Source organism: Channa argus, chromosome 5 (assembly GCF_033026475.1).
Source record: "Channa argus isolate prfri chromosome 5, Channa argus male v1.0, whole genome shotgun sequence".
Lineage (NCBI taxonomy): Eukaryota > Metazoa > Chordata > Actinopteri > Anabantiformes > Channidae > Channa > Channa argus.
This window is the reverse complement of record NC_090201.1, coordinates 14,304,590-14,324,746: the sequence shown is the minus strand read 5'-3', so window position 1 is coordinate 14,324,746 and position 20,157 is coordinate 14,304,590. Positions and strand designations below refer to the sequence as shown.

The 20,157-nt window shown below is 39.2% G+C and overlaps 1 protein-coding gene across 2 annotated transcripts in view; it reads right to left on the bottom strand.

Moving 5' to 3' along the window:
- Nucleotides 1-720: 720 nt before the first annotated feature.
- Nucleotides 721-20,157, bottom strand: part of tex264a (testis expressed 264, ER-phagy receptor a) — a 56,685-nt gene continuing 37,248 nt past the window's right edge. For both annotated transcript variants that reach the window (XM_067504932.1, XM_067504933.1), the window contains 2 exons: nt 7,165-7,336; nt 721-2,099 (listed from right to left, as the gene is read on the bottom strand). In XM_067504932.1, coding sequence (XP_067361033.1) covers nt 1,723-2,099; nt 7,165-7,336 — 549 coding nt within the window. In that variant the 3' untranslated portion in view covers nt 721-1,722. The remainder of the gene's footprint in view (nt 2,100-7,164; nt 7,337-20,157) is intronic.

The window sequence follows — 20,157 nt, the reverse complement described above, 5'->3', positions numbered from 1 at the left end:
GGAGGGAGAGGTGGATTTGTACAGGTTGGCGAGGCAGAAATTTAGAGATGTAAAGGCAGCAGGTTACTGTGATTAAAGATAAGGATGGAAATGTATTGACAGGTGCCAGGAGTGTGATGGGAAGATGGAAGGAGAACTTTGAAGAGTTGATGAATGTGGAAAATAAAAGAGAACAGAGTGACGAGGTGACTGGTGTGGAGCAGAAAGCATCAAAGATTAGTAAGAGTGAAGTGAGGAGGGTGATGAAGAGTGGAAAGGCACCTTGTCCTGATGACATACCTGTGAAGGTATGGAAGTGTCTATGCGAGGTGGCAGTAGTAATAGGTGAATGGGAATCAACATTGTAAAGCGCTTTGAATAAAAGCGCTATATAAGCGACTATTTACCATTTATTTACCATTTACCATAGCTCATGTTAGATGTTTTGGAGATAAAGTCAGAAAGGCCAGATTGAGGTGGTTTGGACATGTTCAGAGGAGAATCGGTAGAATGATGCTGAGGTTGGAGCTGCCAGGCAGGAAGTTTAGAGGAAGACCAAAGAGGAGATTTATGGATGTAGTGAGAGAGGACATGAAGTTAGTTGGTATGAGAGAAGAGGATGCAGAGGACAGGGTTAGATGGAGGCAGATGATTCTCTGTGGTGACCCCTGAAAGGGAACAGCTGAAAGGAAAAGATAATAAAAAATAAGTTTCCTATTTTGTACAAAACAACTCAAGTGATTCTTGTCCACTGAACCTTTTATTTGAAAAGTTTAATACATACAGAAAGACACATCCAAGGCAACGTGCTGTACATTATTTCCAATGTCTCACATCATCAGCAATTTTAGCCTACAGACATTTCACAACAAGTCTCTGGAAGTGTGTGAATTTTGGCTACAAACCGAACTAACTAACTAACTATAGAGGAAAATGGTATGTCAAAAAACTAAAGCAATTATTTGAACGCACAGTGCAAATTTATTGTTCTATACATTATGTCATCTTTAAATTTGTTTATTTAGTCCTAGGAACCTAAAGTTAGTTACATTACTGCTGTCCTCACTGGTGTTGGGAAGATGTTTTCTTTGCCTCAGATTTCAGAGTTTTCCCTGTATGACAGATCATTTCTAATCTGGAAAAATAAATTAATAACACAATGAAACAAGTCCGATCTACTGCATCAGCATCCAATCATCACTACATATCAAGACACCAAAGTCAGGTAATGCACACAAACACATGACATAAACCTGCTCAAGGCATGACCTTGAAAGTTGGGTACAATATCAACTGTCACACAATGGCACAAAGATGCTGCATTATCCAGGATCCAGGATGCAGACGTCAGCGTCTTTTCTTTTGATCTTAATGTTAAACTGCAGTGTCACTTTTGATCTAAACTGGAATGGTGACGATTTAAACAGTATCCGAAAATGAAGTATAGAAATAATCAAATATTCACTCTTGTTTGCTGCACACTACTTGCACTGGAAATTAGTTTTACTCATAAGGACTTCCTGTTGTTCTATCCCGACAGAGTTTAAAAATGAGATTAAAATATATAACAAAAAAAAATACAGGCTTATAAAAGAGAAGTAGAAGGTGCAGAAATATGGCATGTTTGTCATGGCATGAACAGCTTTAGATGCCCAACAAGATTACATGATAGATAGCCAGCAACAGCAACAACTGAGTAACTCTCTAGCGTGCCAGTGTTACATGGCTTCATTCCTTATTTCTTCAGCATCCATCCTCCTCCTCTCTATCCCCCAAGGGCTCCTTCTTCTCATCCATCAGTTCAACTGCTTCTCTAGCTCCTTCTTCACCCTCAGGGAGCTTTTCCCCATCAACATCTTCCTTCTCCTCCAGCTCTTCTCTCTCCACCTGCTCCTCTTGATCCATGTCAAGCTCCTCAAAGGATGAGCCACTGCCCATTGACTCATTCGAGCCTCTGTCGCTTTGGTCCCTGTGCTTAATGTCTTCATTTGCATCCATTATGTCCCTCAGAGGCAGAGAAGAGGCCAGGGAGGCGGCTGTGGAGGCAGCCAGGGATGTCTCTCTGCTGTCCCAGGGCACGCCGCCGCTCACTGAGCTAACGTCACTATGGGAATCTGCACCTGCAGACAAATCACAGACAAAATACACACACAGTAAGATAGGCTGCATGAGTGCATCTCAGTGCAAAACACATTTAATAAATAAAATGATTATAGATGAGGGAAACTCAATTAAGTGATCTACAGTTATTTGTAAGTAGGATTATAAACTTTATCTTCATAAATCCGACAAAGCATAAATTCAGGCCTCAATATAAAGTTTTACAACCCCGTTATAGTTACTAACCCTCCTAAATGATTATGGGAGATTACAGGCTAGTTTGGAGATCAGATTAGAATTAGTACAATGCCTAAAAAAAACTACATAAATACCTTGAGTCACTTTTAGAGGAAGCATGTGACCCCCGTAAAATTAAGGAAGATATTTGATTGTTTTGTTTTTTTTTCACTTTAACACTGTGGAGGTATCAATATATAAGTGTTTTCTTTGAGAAGGAATTAAAGGGAATGTAAGTCTAAAGTTATGCTGGGAAGCTTTAGTCAAGAATAGCACCTACATTAGATAAACGTTAGAAGTAGACTGTTGCGATTTTCTCTATCAAGCCAGAGTTCAAGCTTTCTCTAACCCTATCCACCTGCTGTCAGTGCCTAAATACTCACATAAAAAAGGTGAATGAGGGTGAAGTCAGACAAGCTGGATGTTGTATTGCCGAAATCATATATTTTGGCAGAAAACAAAACAGATAAGATTAAGCTTAATGTAAACACAATAAGATTAGATATTTTGGGGAAGTACATTGTCTGGGAACACATTATTGATATGTTCAGTGTCAACATATTCACAACTTGCCATTTGCGTTAAATGTCAACACATCCTCATTATGCTGACAGAAAGCACAACATGGTTTAATTATGTTTCCCGCAAGAACATGTTTGCAGTTTAGTTGGATAGGAGTGTCACTTTTAGGAGACAGAGTTGGTTTCAGCTGAGCTTGAAAAAAATAATTTAGACATATTTCATATAAAGTCACAGGGTGGTCATACCTAGTTAGTAACATTAATTTCATCTAATTATTCTGTATTATGCTACTGTGCAGCTAACTATACAGGAAAGGAAGGTTCCTGCTGCTGCCATCTGGAGCTCATAAGACATATGTGAAATTGCTCTGAAAAAGGTCCATTAGCTTAACTAAGGGAGATTTTCTCACCCACATACTCACCTTGCGATTACTTTCAGACTAAACATGATTCTAATTGGCCTTTGTTCTTTGATTTTAAAAAAGTGACCATTCATTATCCTTGAACACAGTTTTTCTTAGGTTTTATGTGTGTTAGCTATGAGGAATATGATTGTAATGTGCAAAGTCTTGTTAGTTAGAAGGCACAGGAAAAACCTGCAATGAAAAAAAAAAGAAAAGAAAGCTGTAAGTGTGTTTAAACAATGAAAAGGTCAAAAACAAGTTATGATTACATAAATATAGATAATTATAGTTACAATCAAGTTATTAAATGACTAAATCAAAATTAGATAAATAAAAAAAATTAGCCCTTTGTGGCTTAGACTGCCTTAATTTACAAATGGAAGCAGGCATCTGAACCTAAAAAATTTAGAAAGCACATCACACCTCCCACATACACAACAAAAATGATGCTTTCCACAGTTCCACAGTAGAACTACGATAAGTTGACCTATTATCTGCCAAAATTAGCTACTGTATGCAAAAAGCAGACCTAAAAGTTTTAATCTTATATATATTTATATATAAGATTAAAACTTTTAGGTCTGCTGTTAAGGTTAAGGTTAGTTTACAGCCATGTTACTGTTGTGTGTTTTTTCTGCCTTTTCTACAGGTCTAGTATAAATTATTTTGTGTGAAATTGATTTGTCTTCCACCAATAAAATCTGACTTGACTTGACTACCCCATAGGACACTGAGGCGCTATTGTCTGATCCATTTTCCTTTTGCTTTCACACTCAAAATAAATCTCATCCACACATCAAAGTGTGTGTCATTAGTTACCCAAATCCAAATAAATAGATAGTCTCCTGAGCTTCGGGCTGAGGTCAGTCTTTTCATTCAGTCAAATGTCAATATTTCTCAGCCAGCCAATTATCACCACCAGCAGACCTGATCCTGTCTGCAGAGAAAACCATTATATATGGAAAGTCCATTATAGTTATTTATATTTTCTATTTACAGGGCTCTTCATTTTTTTAGTAGATCTGAACAAAACCCTTGGGAATGGTCTTCAATGGAACAGGTCCGGTGTGAATATGATGTGACGTGAAGGTACTGTACTGCTTTAAAATGCATGTACTGTAAATGGAGATTGACTAGCCATTTATATGTCATCTGCATGCTGCAGTAAAATTACTTTTCCAGCAAGCCCCTTTTTGAAATACAAGGAATTTTAAGGGAAATGATGGGCCCATTTAGCGTAATTCCGCGGACAGTGTCACCCCCTCTACAACTTCAAGTTCTAAAATTGGTACCCTGGTGGAAGCCAGCTGTGCCTCTCGAAAAGCCTTTTAGATAACATTTGCCCAAATTACTTGCTAAATTGGGCCCATTGAGATTATTAGCAGAGAATCAAGGTCTTGTTCTTCAGATTGTTTGAAAGAGCAAAGAGGATTTTATAAGGAGGTAGTTAAACATGAGAGTTAGGAGAATAAGATTCGGAGTGAATGGCAGGAGAAGTGTGACTGGAAATTCATAATCAGAAGTTAAGAAGCTTACAGTACAGTATGTTATGTGGGTATGCTCGAATTGAACACGTGTGCTGTATTGCTCCAACATGTAGCATATATGGAAAACAGTTTGTTTTGTCAATGTAAACATGTATTTTGGAAATTGCTAGTCACAGAATAAAAGGCAATATTCCTTGTGTGCAGTTGCCCTTTCCTAATATTAAGGAGTATATGTTCAAATAACACTAATCAAATTAATACCAAAGTTACCGCAAGTATTATCTGAATTGCCAGAAAAATCAGCAGCAGTTTCCACGCATCACTGTTAAATAAGTTTCAATTGGCCATGCTGAGATAAACTAACTCTGCAGTCAGGTACCATGTAGTGTAAGACGATTTAATTAAAAGAGCAACAAACAAAACTAAAACAATGGAAAATGACGTAGACAACACTGAACTGACTGAAATTCAGTTGTGTTTGATTAGTGTATTAATTAGTTAAATGATAGTGTTCTCAACATTTCACAGCTGTGGTTTTTTAATGTGCTCCTATCTTTCATTTGAGTGGGTGCTTGAGCAATCGAGAAAGTTTTAGAGTCATGCTTTATGTACAAGCATACCACAGTGAAAAATTAAGACACTTTGAATGCCTACATCTGTTCATTATGACTTCTTTGCCAAGACTGCTTACATAGTGCCATTTTATTGATGCATTAACATTTACAAGATAATAAAAAAAACAGAAAACATATTTTCTGATTTTGCTGTTTTTTGTAAAATGTGGAAATACTCAATAGTAAAACATTAAGGTGGAAGCAAACTTAATGTTTCTTAATGTGACTTACTGTACTGTTTTTACTTAGACCACTGGCTTTGGGCTAATTGGACCATAATTAGCTTCAAAACCTGCTAAATATCAAACACTTACTGAGCATTATTTTCTAATGATGTATGCTTAAACACAGCTTACCACTGCATAAACACAGGCCAAATCAAATAATTTTAGATGGTTATATTGTATATTAACTGCATTTAATATGTTCTCTGTGTCCTTGTTTTTAATCACTGGTGTGAATGTTTAAAATGTAGGTTTATGACTATTCTTAAGTACTGATAGGAGTAGTTTTGAACTTTTGAAGAGAGGCCAAGGCCAGCAGTGTTCCCCTGTGTCCTTCTAACCTAAGCTCAGCTCAGTTATAGCTCCATACATAGCGCACAGAAATGAGTGAGGGATAGATCTTATCTAACACGGAATCAGTGCTGACACCGTGGTTTATGTTGCACAAGGTGTAGATGTTTTAAAATATACCTTTTACAGAGACCACAAAAAAAAGTTTAATCATTAGATTTTGAATGGAATGTGTTCAAACAACATTCAGCATTAGACGCTTTAGATTCTGAGGGCAAAAATATGAGTGGTTATAGAAAAAAGGGAAAATGGAAATCAATAAAACATCAGCGGAAATTGTCTGTGCATTTGGATGTGTGTGTCTGTGTGTGTGTTTGTATATATTAAGGAATAAAGGCACGTCTAATAAAAGACTTTCTTTTCATGCGACTATAAAACACGCATGATAAGCTTAATTTTATCCAAATTACCCTGCTGAAATGTTTTCTAACACTTCAGTCCTTTGCTATTAACTTTCTCATTTGTTAGAAAAGAAAGGAATAATCAAAACTGTGTCTTGGTCTGGTGGCACGGACAAACTAATTTAAAGTTGTGAATAGCCTTGACTTTTAGTTCAACAGAATGCCGGTGGCTCTGCAACGGATAATCCTGTTGTATTGGTACAGAGAGTCACCTTTCTAGCTGTCTCAGGTGCAACCACTGTGCTTCGATGGCGATCTAAACATGCCAAAACCAGTAAACATGTTCAGATCAAGTAAGACACACCTTCTCATTTGTATTTTCATTTAAGCTGTGTTTACACGGATGTCACATGAACGAAACTCAAGGCAGACCTCAGCCCACCTCCACCCACCTTGTCCCATGAACACAACATCATTTACTTTATCTAGTGATTTGTACAATAATAAATACAACAATGGGTTATGGTCCAGGAAGTCTGAAAGAGTAATAGCAGAACAGAAGGCACACACTTGCAGTGACAGAACAATTAAAGTCTCATACATCCCATGTCCTTACTCATCAAGGGCAGGAGGGGAGTTGCTCTATATTTTCCTTTTTTCAATTATTTTTGCTCTTTACAGACACAAGCTGTAGTTTCAGCAGAGCAGAAAGCTGTGTATGTTTCTATTAACACACTTCATTGGATCACAATTAAACAACCAAACAAATTAAAACAAATGCCAAGTGTTTGTCTGTTCAGTGAAAACAATTCAATTTTTTAGCACTGTTTGTAGCTCATGCCTGATCAGTTACTCCCTAAAGAGCTCACCAATAACAAAAATGTTAGTTTGAAATCAAAATATTACCTGTTATATCAGTTCCTCTATCCTCATCGGAATCCTCTTCTTTCACATCAGGTTTGAATTCCTCCTTCATCTCTGGAACAAAGAACTCTATCTGGCGAGACAGTGGAACCATATAGTTGATGACATCTGAACTATAGATCTCAATAGTAGGGAATGCACACAGTTTTCTCTCCTGTGGAAGAAAACATGAGGCACTGTCACACAGTTGCTCTGAATGTTATTTTAAAGTAGTGCAAAAAAGATCTTGAGGGAAATGAAGCCTTATCACTTCCATATTTGCAAAAATACATCTTATCTTACATCAAAGTTTTGTAAGGACATGTTAACCTTTAAAATTACATTGCGCTTAAATTTAGAAAAACAAAGAGACGAGCACACGCAGAAAATGACCATTAAAGACCATGTAGTAAAGACCATTTCGATAGAAACTTTAAGCAGAGTGCTTTAGTGTCCTGGTCATGAAGTTTAAACACTCCTGATGGGTTTACATAAAACCTGAAATATCATAGTAATGTTCTCAGATTTAAATACCTCACACAACAAAAATATCAGTAAGTCTTCATTTTGCTGGTATAACACTACTGTATGTCTTTCACACTTTAATATGAATATATGCCCTACGATGTGAGTCCATTAAAGTTGCATTATCATCCAGATCTTTGTGTCTACATTTGCACTCCCCACAGTGTGTGTGTGTAAAAAGTAGGAAGCATATCCAATATTATACGATATTTTATCTAAAGAGGACATTAGCCTTGCATAATTTTGTGTTATGCTTTAATATAGTTCTCAGGAGATTGCAGAGAAACACACCAATGGCCCATCAGAGTAAAGCTGGTGGAGGCCTGAGATAACTTCATGGGTTGGTCTCATCTATGATTGTTCGCAAAGTGACAAATTAGGCTAATGTTCTAGTTTGAGATGCAATGCTGTAATATACAGTACGACTAAAATGCCTTTGATATTATAACAGTTGTCTGCAATTGCAATTTACTGCCACACATCTGCAATGAGTGGGTACAGAGGTATTACCAGGTAACAAGGGTTGATATTGCAATGAAATTAGTTAATGTGTCAGGACGCACTTTTGGGAATAGGTAGCACTTACTATATGTATGTATTTGTATTGATACTGTCACACAAAACTGTTTAACTCAGGGAGCCTTTATACAGTAGCTATAGTGATAAATCCCAATGTGCAGGTTTTATAATGATGATCATGACCTATTCAATAGCTTTTCCCAACAGTTGTTTGTCTAAATCTAAGTAAAATGAATATGCTTGTGTTCTGTTCTACAAAGGTAGACAGATGACAGCTCCTTAATGTTTGCTACTGTATAATATCTCTCATGCCTCAAAAGCTTATTTTGGAAATCCAAAGAGCCCCTGTTCTTATTTACTTTTGGGTATGATTTCAATAGAAAATTACTGCATAAATCTATTGAACAGTTTTTTTTCTTTCACTTTCTTTTGTTCTGATTGTACTGTACTGATTTGTTTTCCTCCACATTTTTTATTTTTTTGTCTTTTTGGCTTATCCCGTGAGTCCAGGGGATAAGCATGTCCGCTTCTCCGCATGTTGATTTGGCCCTTCCTAACGGAACCCTCCCATATTTATATTGGGCTTGGACCAGCGCTGCCCAGCTGGACAGGGGAATGTGCTGTTTGGGGTTTATATAGCCTTTAACGGGGATCGAACCACTCACCCTGTGGACGACTGCCTTAACAAACTGAGCTACAGCTGCCCCCTTTTCTCCACATACAGTAGAATTTCCCACTTGGACATGTTAACAGTGAGATCACAACTTTTAACATTTGGATTTATATTACACTGGAGTGCCCCACATTGCATGAATGTTCTCAGACTTTAATAAATGTCTTGTCTCTAAACTTAAGTCAATGTAAAGACTTGTAATCTGGCCATGGTTGTGTGACAAAATGAGATGTTCTAGGATATTTGGAGAGGGCAAGGAATATTTTGGATGGACTAACAGCAGTCATCTGACTCATTTTTCTCTGGGTCAGGGTGATCTGTGCTGACTGATTTGTTTTAATCTAATCCTTTGTGAAATAAAACTGGTATGAATCACCTAGCTGCTACATACTAGGGCTCTAGCCCCAGGGCTACCAATGCAAATGAGTACCCATCTCTTGAACCTGCACTGATAATGAACAAGGAATTCGAGACAAATGCAGTTTGCTTTACTGCAGGCCCATGCATACTGAACATGCATGCATGTCTCCAAGGATAAATGTCACGGATAAGAGAGAAAACAACATGTGTGCAAGATGTATATTAATACGTGTGTGCATTATTCTTACTTCTCTCTGTTAAAACAGTAACTTTCTCATAATTCTTTTTGGGTAAGAGGCATCAACCATCATGCTAGGAGGGGCCACAGGTTTTTCTTCTAGCACAGGCTACATCTGCTGGTTTTAATTAACACACCATCAGCCAGTAGGGACCTTCAGCACAGGAAATGACAAATAAGATTTTTCTATCAGTTCAAAATCTCTAAAGATAGCAGGTCATCAATTATCTATTTAGTGGACTTACTCTCTGTTTAAAAGATAACATTTTTGTTTTTCAGTAGTCTTGACAGTCTAATAATTATAGTTTACATTCCTTCTGAAGGGCATGAATGAACTACACCATCACAAAACATTTAACATTTTAAAGGGTTGTTGGGAGAAACAGATCACCTGCCAATCACAGGGCTGACAAATAGAGGTGAATATAAAAAGCTCTCATTCATACCTACAGGAGTGGGAGAAAACCTACACAAATATAGGAACATGCAAACTCCACAAAGAAAGGCTCCAACCGGTTGGCAGGTTTGGAACCTTGTTACAGTAAGACAACAGTGATAGTGCCACTCATAAATAAATAATAAATAAATAAATAAATTCATACATACATAAATACATAAATAAAGCTAAATAAACAGTTAACTATTGACAGCAATTAGTATTATTTCCAAGCCAAGGGATGACATGTCATCAGCTAACTGCAATTTTTAGCTTTTAGTTACAGTTGCTTTAGAAAAATACCTGCGGGAGTATAACATCCACCCAGTGACAGTGATATAATTAGCTTTTGCTGCTAGCTATATCTGCTAAGATTGCGACAAAAAGTTGGCTATATTTAAATATGTGCTGTTTACACCAAATCAATTAATGGCCTCAAAGTTAACAAGCCAAGTAAGAGGGATGGTAATTTGTCATGTTTGTAACCATTAATGTCTACAGCTAAGCGTTTATAAGTAGGCTATAAAATGTATTTATTAAAGCAACTAAAAACACCTGTGATTAATCAAAAAGCAGATAATTTCAGGCAAATTTATTTTTGAATGGTATATTTTTCTGACCAGGAATCCATGTTGAATTAAATGAATAAAGTAGCCCATCATAATCAAAACTCGCTTTTTCGATGAATGATTTAATTATATAAATAGCTATACAAAGATATTCTATTTCCTCCGAGGTGCCCTTTTCTGGTAACAGCCACCACGTCTACTGTCTGATTGGGTGCCATCTATTTTCCTATAGTCTGTTATGGAGTCAACATGCCTCCACTTAACCTGCGTATGGGAGTGGGAGCTACTGTGATTGAAATATGCTCTCCTGCATATGAAAGCAGATGAGACTGAAGACTGATAACAAGTCGGATGTTCCTCCCTGCCACCTCAGAAACTCAACATTCATGATCATTGCAGTTGCACTTATTCTCTTTTCAACGTCATGGGCAAGGCACAAGCAGATGAACAACCAGTTGTTATCAGCACTGCCAAAAAAAAATATTCCAGACAGTTTCTAAACGTAATACTAGTTCTACAGAATTATGACTGATTCTTCATTTGGTTAGAAAAATATCAATTACTTCTATAATGATTTGTATATTACTTATAATCTAAAATAATAAGATTCCAAATTAATATTCATATCCAAAAGAATTTCAGAGACAGTGAGAAAAAGTTGGACTTGGTCTGTGTAGGTCGATTTTTAATAGAAAACAATATCAGGTAAACAAACTTTTTTTTTTGTATTTGTCAGATCAACAAGTAATTCAAAATTTGGATTAAAATACAGTTTTAGATGATTCCTTTTAACTTTCCAAATTTTAATCATTCTTTTTTCACAGGGAAAATGAAACTGATCAGCATACATGGAACAGAAACAAGTAAGAAAGGTAACTTCTACTGAAGTGCTCTGGACCAAGACACCGAACAGTTAACAGTTTACCTTTTTTGGAAACTGCAAACTGTAATTTCCCTAATGCAACCGCAAGGGGGCACAAGCCAGTGTCTTCTTGTGCCAGTCCCAAGTCTGGATAAATGCAGAGGGTTGTGGCAGGAAGGGCATCCGACGTAAAACACATGCCAAATCAAACATGCGAATCGTGACAAAGACTTCCATACCGGATCGGTCGGGGCCCGGGTTAACAACGACCGCCACCGGTGCTGTTGACCTACAGGGTACCGGTGGAAATTGGACTACTGTTGGTCGAAGACGAAGAAGAAGAGGAGGAAGGTGTGTTCGTAGGCAGAGAGAGAAGAGGAAAGCTAAGAATGTAGGACTGACAGTAGGGACTTTGAATGTTGGTACTATGACAGGGAAGGCTAGGGAGTTGATCGACATGATGCAGAGAAGGAAGGTGGACATACTGTGTGTCCAGGAGACCAGGTGGAAAGGTAGCAAGGCTAGAAGCTTAGGAGCAGGGTTCAAGTTTTTTTTACCATGGGTCAGATAGGAAGAGAAATGGAGTAGGAGTTATATTGAAAGAGGATTTTGTGAGGAATGTTCTAGAGGTGAAAAGAGTATCAGACAGGTTGATGAGTCTGAAGCTGGAAGTTGAAGGGGTGATGTTCAATGTTGTGAGTGGTTATGCCCCACAGGTAGGATGTGAGTTAGAAGAGAAGGAGAAATTCTGGAGTGAGTTAGATGAAGTGATGCAGAGCATCCCCAGAGGTGAGAGAGTTGTCATTGGTGCAGATTTCAATGGGCATGTAGGTGAAGGGAACAGAGGTGATGAGACTGTTATGGGCAGGTTTGGTGTTCAGGACAGGAACGCAGAAGGTCAGATGGTGGTTGACTTTGCAAAGAGGATGGAAATGGCTGTAGTAAACACTTTCTTTCAGAAGAGGCAGGAACATAGGGTGACGTACAAGAGCGGAGGGAGAAGCACTCAGGTAGACTACATCTTGTGTAGACGTTGTAATCTGAAAGAGATCAGTGACTGTAAAGCATTGGTAGGGGAGAGTGTAGCCAGACAACACAGGATGGTGGTGTGTAAAATGATGCTGGTGGTGAGGAAGATAAGGAGGACTAAGGCAGAGCAGAGGACGAAGTGGTGGAAGTTGAAAAAGGAAGAATGTCGTTTAGTTTTCAGGGAGGAGCTGAGACAGACTCTGGGTGGTTTGGAGGTGCTTCCAGATGACTGGACTACTACAGCTAATTTGATCAGGGAGACAGGTAGGAGGGTACTCGGTGTGTCATCTGGAAAGAGGAAAGCGGACAAGGAGACTTGGTGGTGGAACGAGGAAGTTCAGGAGTGTATACAGAGAAAGAGGTTAGCTAAGAAGAAGTGGGACACTGAGAGGACTGAAGAGAGTAGACAGGAGTACAGGGAGATCCAGCGTAAGGTGAAGATAGAGGTCGCAAAGGCCAAACAAAGAGCATATGAGGACTTGTATGTTAGGTTGGACACTAAAGAGGGAGAGGTGGATTTGTACAGGTTGGCCAGACAAAGAGATAGAGATGGAAAGGATGTGCAGCAGGTTAGTGTGATTAAAGATAAGGATGGAAATGTATTGACAGGTGCCAGGAGTGTGATGGGAAGATGGAAGGAGTACTTTGAAGAGTTGATGAACGAGGAAAATGAAAGGGAACGAAGAGTAGAAGAGGTGACTGGTGTGGAGCAGGAAGTAGCAAAGATTAGTAAGAGTGAAGTGAGGAGGACATTGAAGAGGATGAAGAGTGGAAAGGCAGTTGGTCCTGATGACATACCTGTGGAGGTATGGAAGTGTCTAGGAGAGGTGGCAGTAGAGTTTTTGACTAGTTTGTTTAACAAGATCTTGGAGAGTGAGAGGATGCCAGAGGACTGGAGGAAAAGTGTACTGGTACCAATTTTTAAGAACAAGGGAGATGTGCAGAGCTGTGGCAACTACAGAGGAATAAAGCTGATGAGTCACACAATGAAGTTGTGGGAAAGAGTAGTGGAAGCTCGGCTAAGGGCAGAGGTGAGTATTTGTGAGCAGCAATATGGTTTGATGCCTAGAAAGAGTACAACAGATGCAGTATTTGCTTTGAGGACGCTGATGGAGAAGTACAGAGAGGGTCATAGGGAGTTGCATTGTGTCTTCGTAGATTTAGAAAAAGCGTATGACAGGGTGCCGAGAGAGGAGCTGTGGTATTGTATGAGGACGTCTGGAGTGGCAGAGAAGTATGTTAGAGTGGTGCAGGACATGTATGAGAGCTGTAAGACAGTGGTGAGGTGTGCTGTAGGTGTGACAGAGGAGTTCAAGGTGGAGGTGGGTCTGCATCAAGGATCGACTTTGAGCCCCTTCTTGTTTGCTCTGGTGATGGACAGACTGACAGATGAGGTTAGACAAGAATCTCCCTGGACTATGATGTTTGCAGATGACATTGTTATTTGTAGTGAGAGCAGGGAGCAGGTGGAGGAAAATCTAGAGAGGTGGAGGTCTGCTCTGGAAAACAGAGGAATGAAGCTTAGCAGCAGCAAGACAGAATACATGTGTGTCAATGAGAGGGACCCAGGTGGAATGGTAAGGTTACAGGGAGCAGAGGTGAAGAAGGTGCAGGACTTTAAGTACTTAGGGTCAACGGTTCAGAGCAACGGTGAGTGTGGAAAAGAGGTGAAGAGGCGAGTGCAAGCAGGTTGGAACGGGTGGAGAAAAGTGTCAGGTGTGTTGTGTGATAAAAGAGTATCAGCGAGAATGAAAGGAAAGGTGTTCAAGACGGTGGTGAGACCAGCAATGTTGTTCGGCTTAGAGACAGTGGCACTGAAGAAAAGACAGGAGGCAGAGCTGGAGGTAGCAGAGGTTAAGATGTTGAGGTTCTCTTTGGGAGTGACGAGGATGGACAGGATCAGGAATGAGGACATCAGAGGGACAGCTCATGTTAGATGTTTTGGAGATAAAGTCATAGAGGCCAGATTGAGGTGGTGTGGACATGTTCAAAGGAGAAACTGTGAATATATCGGTAGAAGGATGCTGAGGTTGGAGCTGCCAGGCAGGAGGTCTAGAGGAAGAACAAAGAGGAGATTTATGGATGTAGTGAGGGAGGACATGAAGTCAGTTGGTGTGAGTGAAGAGGATGCAGAGCATAGAGTTAGATGGAGGCACATGATTCGCTGTGGCAACCCCTGAAAGGGAGCAGCCGAAAGGAAAAGAAGAAGAAGAAGAAACTGTAATTTCCCTCTAAATCAATGAAAGTATTATCGCTGCTCACCAGTTAGCCTCCTAGGAAAAGGATATTTGCAACTTTAACAATTAAGATTAGCCTTTTAATAGTCTTTTAGTAGTGTTTTCCAGTGACATATCCAAACGTCTTTTTGCAAACTCAACAAAGTGAATCCAGACATGCAGAGTAGATAAGAAATAAGCATAAGTTGCACAAATTGATTGTAACTAATTATTATACTTAACTCTGTGTTATACCTAGTAGGATTTTCTATCCACAAAGGTAAACCCTGTTAAGGAAGAAATTAGTGCTTCAAATAACACTTTATGTAATTGGGGAGTTCATTACATGTTGATTAAACCAGATGCTGAGGTAAATCAGGAATGATTAGGACAATTGTCTGGGAAAAAGGCTCCACTGTCAAAATGCGTGTGTGTGCGAGCGTGTGCCTCTCATCGGGCTTTGCAGAGACTTTGGGCTTTCCGGCAGCTGCTCCATTAGTAGTAGATAAAATCGCTCTCTCCAAAAGTAATACAGTTAAGATAAAGGTCAATATAGATAATACCACCACACCTGAAGGGTGATCTACTGCATCACTTATTTAACTGTGAAAAGCAAACATTGCCATGGAAAAACGTAGGAACTCAATACTCAAACTGTATGTAATACTACAGTGTTTTGCATGCACAAGATCTGGTGACATGACAATGATGTTTCTGGATGTCTTTCACTTCAAAATATATCCTGAAAGACTTAACATCAAGAGGTCTCTTGCAAAGAACTGTGCATGAGGTTCATTATTATTGTTATGTCTCATCTCTCAGCTCAGTGCTTCTGTTCAGTGGCGGCTCTGGCTGCTCAGGCAGACGTTGGGTAATCTCACTCTCAAGAGGCCAGCAGTCTGAAAGTCGAGGAGGAAAGCACAGCAAATATCAAGAGGTCTGATCAGGGATCATCATCACTCTCTGAGTGTTTTCAGGAATGTACTACTTTGGCTGTCAAGGGTATGGATATCAATTAAAGGATGTCCTCAACAATATTTAACTTGGTTTGTTTGGTTGCAGTTCGGGTAGTACACATAAATAAATGTCAATAAGGGGCAGCAGTGGCTCAATTGGTAGAGTGACCGCCCACCGACATCATGTCAAAGTGTCCCTGGGCAAGACAGTGAACCCCCAACAGCCCATTGCCAGCCGTGCAGTACCGGACCCAAGCCGCGTAGAAATGGGGGGAAGGGCATCCAGCATAAAAACTGTGCCAATTCAACATGCAGACAAATGATCCATTGTGGCGACTCTGAACTCATGGGACAAGCAGAAAGGACTATATACACTTCCCTATATTAAAATATCTCTCTAATTGTCTGAAAAATGCCTCCAAATGACATGACTTGGAGGAACCTTCAGTTCACATTATGTTATCTTGTTGATCACACTATAGAGGTCGTAGTCATGGTCAACGTACTTTTCCAGAGATCCCCCACATGACATCATCTTAACTTCTTATGATGAAAAACTCCTCCAGATGATGTCATTTGGAGGAAATGGCATATCAATTCAAAAAAGGAAATGACATATCCATTCAACGTCACGTAAAATTGTATAATAATTTTACTAAGCATCAGACTTGACTAAAACTGCAAAAACACTGTAGAGGCAAGCCATTGTCCATTCATTTCAACTAGAAATCCACCATCCTGCTTTTATTTATTCTTTGCACAACACATAAAACTCAGCTGGACTTGGCAGGTATTGTTACGTTCTCTAGGAGATATCTAAAGGTATTCTAGGAAAATTGGGAAATCACTAATTTAGATAGAAGTAGGCAAGGGAGACTGAGTAACAACATATGCAACACAAAGGCAAATTAAAACGCTTAATCACAACCCCTGGGATACAGCCAACATAAAAAAAAAATAAAGGATGTGAACATGTATTTTTATCCAACTACAAGGTTTCCCTGCTTTCTACTAAAGGTCTTCCTTCCATCTGTCTCTCTGTCCTTACTGTGTAAAGCAATGTCAGCAGACTGCATTTAGTCTTCATCTACATCAAGGTCAAGACTAACAGATTAATAACTGTTCTACTGCTCGACCACCCAAAGGTGATTCCCATAACCTTTACAGCCTAAAAAATGTCACAACGCCTAAAATTAAATCAGACTACACTAAAGTAGTAACTGAGTTTATGACTTACAAAAGAAATTTCGGATTAACTCTTGTCAGCTAACAACTTCTCAGCTGCTTAGTCCCTTTCTCCTCCTTCTATACACAGAAAACATTCACAAAGACAGGGTCCACTGGTCTGAACTCCTGTAGTCACAGAAAGTATTAACACTGGCTAACCTGGGGCTAGCTGGCCAAAATGTAACCAATGACTTACTTTAGCCACCATAAGTGATTTGCCACAACAGAAGCCAATAAATGACTGTCTCATACGTGACTGAACTCAATTTGTGACTAGTAGCCCATGATGACTGACTGCAGTGCAGTAGAAAAATACAGTACAAACTCACACTACTGTTAAAAAGCACTGTGCCTTACATTTAAGACATTTTGTTCATTTGTTTAATTGCATGGGTGGGGTATTTCTAGCCTCAATAGCAGCATGTCTCTATAGATCTGCCATAGTTTTGTAGTTAAGGCTTTGCTGACACAGTCAGGAAGGAAACAAAGAGCAACCATAATTTTTTAAATATGGAAACATGTTATTAAGCAAGAGGCAGGGATGTTACTTTTTACCCTAAAATAGTTTAAATTGACCCTAATTGAAGAGTTTGGCTCTGATCACAGACCATGAGTTTATGTCCACAGGTTTGACTGAAAGAAACTAGCAAATCATTGCCTGAAGTGGAAAATAATGAGGTAGCTTGAGGGGAAGCATGCACACCCCAAAATTAAATTACAACACTACACAATTGAATGAACTGAGCAGCACAGGTTGATAATACCTAAAGGGAGGACTTTCAGGATTTTCTCCCTGACTATCATTTGAAGAAACTACTGATCCTACGGCGGAAAAAGCTGTTGTCTTGCCAGCAGTAAAAATCATTGACAGCACACCTCCCCCTCAGGGGAGAGACGTGAGATATAGCTGAGGTGAGCAGTGAATAATGAAAGGCAGACAGAACATGTATTCAGCTCGGCATTCACAGTGACAGCCTACAACTAGTGAGGACCCTTCAGCAAGCTGGAGAAAGACCCTGGCCCCCATGCATAACACACACATACACACTCACTAATTCATATACTGTCCACAGCAACATATGGACACACTCACATACACACACACATCTATTTATAGGTGGATGATTTCTCACCCCTGTCCCCAGGCACACAAAAGGAAAATTAAGCTGGGCAACTCATGGTGACAATTGGTGACAGTCCCCTGAGCTCCCTCTATCCCCTGGTCTATTTACTCCCACTGCACTATTACAGCCACACAGTCCACCGTCCTCACACCCACCATAACCTCCTCCCCTCCTTCCTATCTGTGGAAAAAGACAAAAACTCAACTTCACACTTCTGCAGAGGTGTCTAATTCAGACTGTCCCTTATGGTCACACACTTCCCTAGAACAGAGTATTTTCATTCTTCCTGCCATAGGGGCTATTTTCTGCATCCATCTCAGCAAGTCCATGTCTCCTCCATTTTCTGGTTGAATCCACGCCCTGGCAGAAGTGTGAAAAGAAGGTCATTCGGTAGGGTTGTGTATCATTTGAATTTTAGCAATCCTGATTTCAATTCCAATGTTGCTTATCAACTCTAGTTTTTCAATTCTGTTTAATGTTTACATAACATAAGAAATGTTTCTCACTCTGGTCCGGAGTTGCTTGCTACTGCCACCTATGATGTGGGAGCAGGGGACACCCAATTAGGTAGCAGTAATTAACAACCATGCACATCAATGAAAGAATAGATTTATGGTTTTATGTAAACATTAAACCATTTACAAATGTTGAGAGTTTTTCATTATGGGAAGTGTTTTCAAACAGTGTGGTCCACTTTTACAATAGAAAAGACCCTAAGAGTCATGGCCTAGGGGTTGGTTGGGTTTGTGCATTGGGTTTGTTTGGGTTTACCTGTTAAGCACAGAGCCATTTACTGATTGTTTCTGTAACAGGGATCCAGTGTTGTGCCAAAAAGTGATTTTGTAATATGGTGAGGTTAGCATAGGAAATCTGTCTGCTATGCAGTAAGGAGACAGTCCATATTAGGGGTAGGAGACTAGGCATGGAGGCTAGTCCTTCACGGTCATGTTGTGCTGCCTTAAAGATTTGATGTGCAACCAGACTTACAGCTAAGCAGCATCCATTGCGCTGTCCCTCTTTTATTTTTTTTAACTGTGTTTTTATGGCTGTAACGTTAGCCATGCATACTAACTCAAATCTAAACAAATAAACATGCTGTAGCATTGATGTGTGACTTCATGTAGATAAGTTCTTCTGATACACAGCTACATACATTGTTGCAGATATGGAGCCTTTGTTTGGATCCGATAAGCAGAATCGAAATGTAGTTTTTGTTCCAGCTCCCCAGGATTCATCAATTTTTATTCAGTTCTAATTGTGAATTAAGTTTCAATTCCCAACCCTAGTTGTAGGTGGAGGTAGGAGATATGTATGGGGCGACAAAGGCATTGCTATCACGACTGGAAAAGGAAGAGCATAAGGTTGGACGATGGGTTTCTTGCAACCTGTCTGTGAATCTGATCAATAAGACTGACCGCAGCTACCATGGTCTCCAGAGGTCCTCTACAATTGATCTGGTGATTTGGAAAGAGGTGAGAGGCACTAAGAGCAGCAAGCCTCCCAGCTGAGGACAAAAAACTCCATCCAGCACCTTCTTTTACATTTTCTTTATCTTGGAATTTTTTTAATCTCCAAGAAGATAAATTTAGCTGTATTGTCTACAATCATGCAACATAAACAATTTTTTTGTATTTGACTTGTGCAACTGTACTATTGAGCTATGAAAACTAACAATTCAGTGTTGCTTTATTCAAACTTTTCATGTAGCTTTTTTGGGTACAGCAAAGCACAGCTAACAGTAATAAGCTTTCCTACTTATTTCATCTTTCTTCTTTCTTTTAGTAATTTGCTATTTTAAAAAGCAATGTATCTTCAAGGTTGGCACTTGCATGTAAAAATCAGGCTATGTTAACTGGATCTCTCTTGTACCCTTTTCTGATTTACAGAAACATATAGGTTATCATTACTGCACGTAGTGTTTAGGTAATCAGGTTACTGCAAAAAAAATAAAAAACAATACTCAGCTTACTTAATTGCATATAAACGTGCTAAGTGATTGGCAGAGTTCTTCTGAAGATGTAACAGTCATTTAAGGCAGTAAAGCAAACACTGACTAAAAAACAAACAGTAGTTATACAATGGCATTGCAACTTTCCTCAGAAAACTGAGGAGCTCATTAGGAAAAAGCATTTGAAATGTTTGGAGTCATTTAGTCCTTCTCATTAAAACTTTAAAGTTTAGTGAACCATTGCATGGAAAGAGGGATATGGAAATACATAAATATGAATGGTTATTAATTTTAAACAGGCAGGCACAATCCCT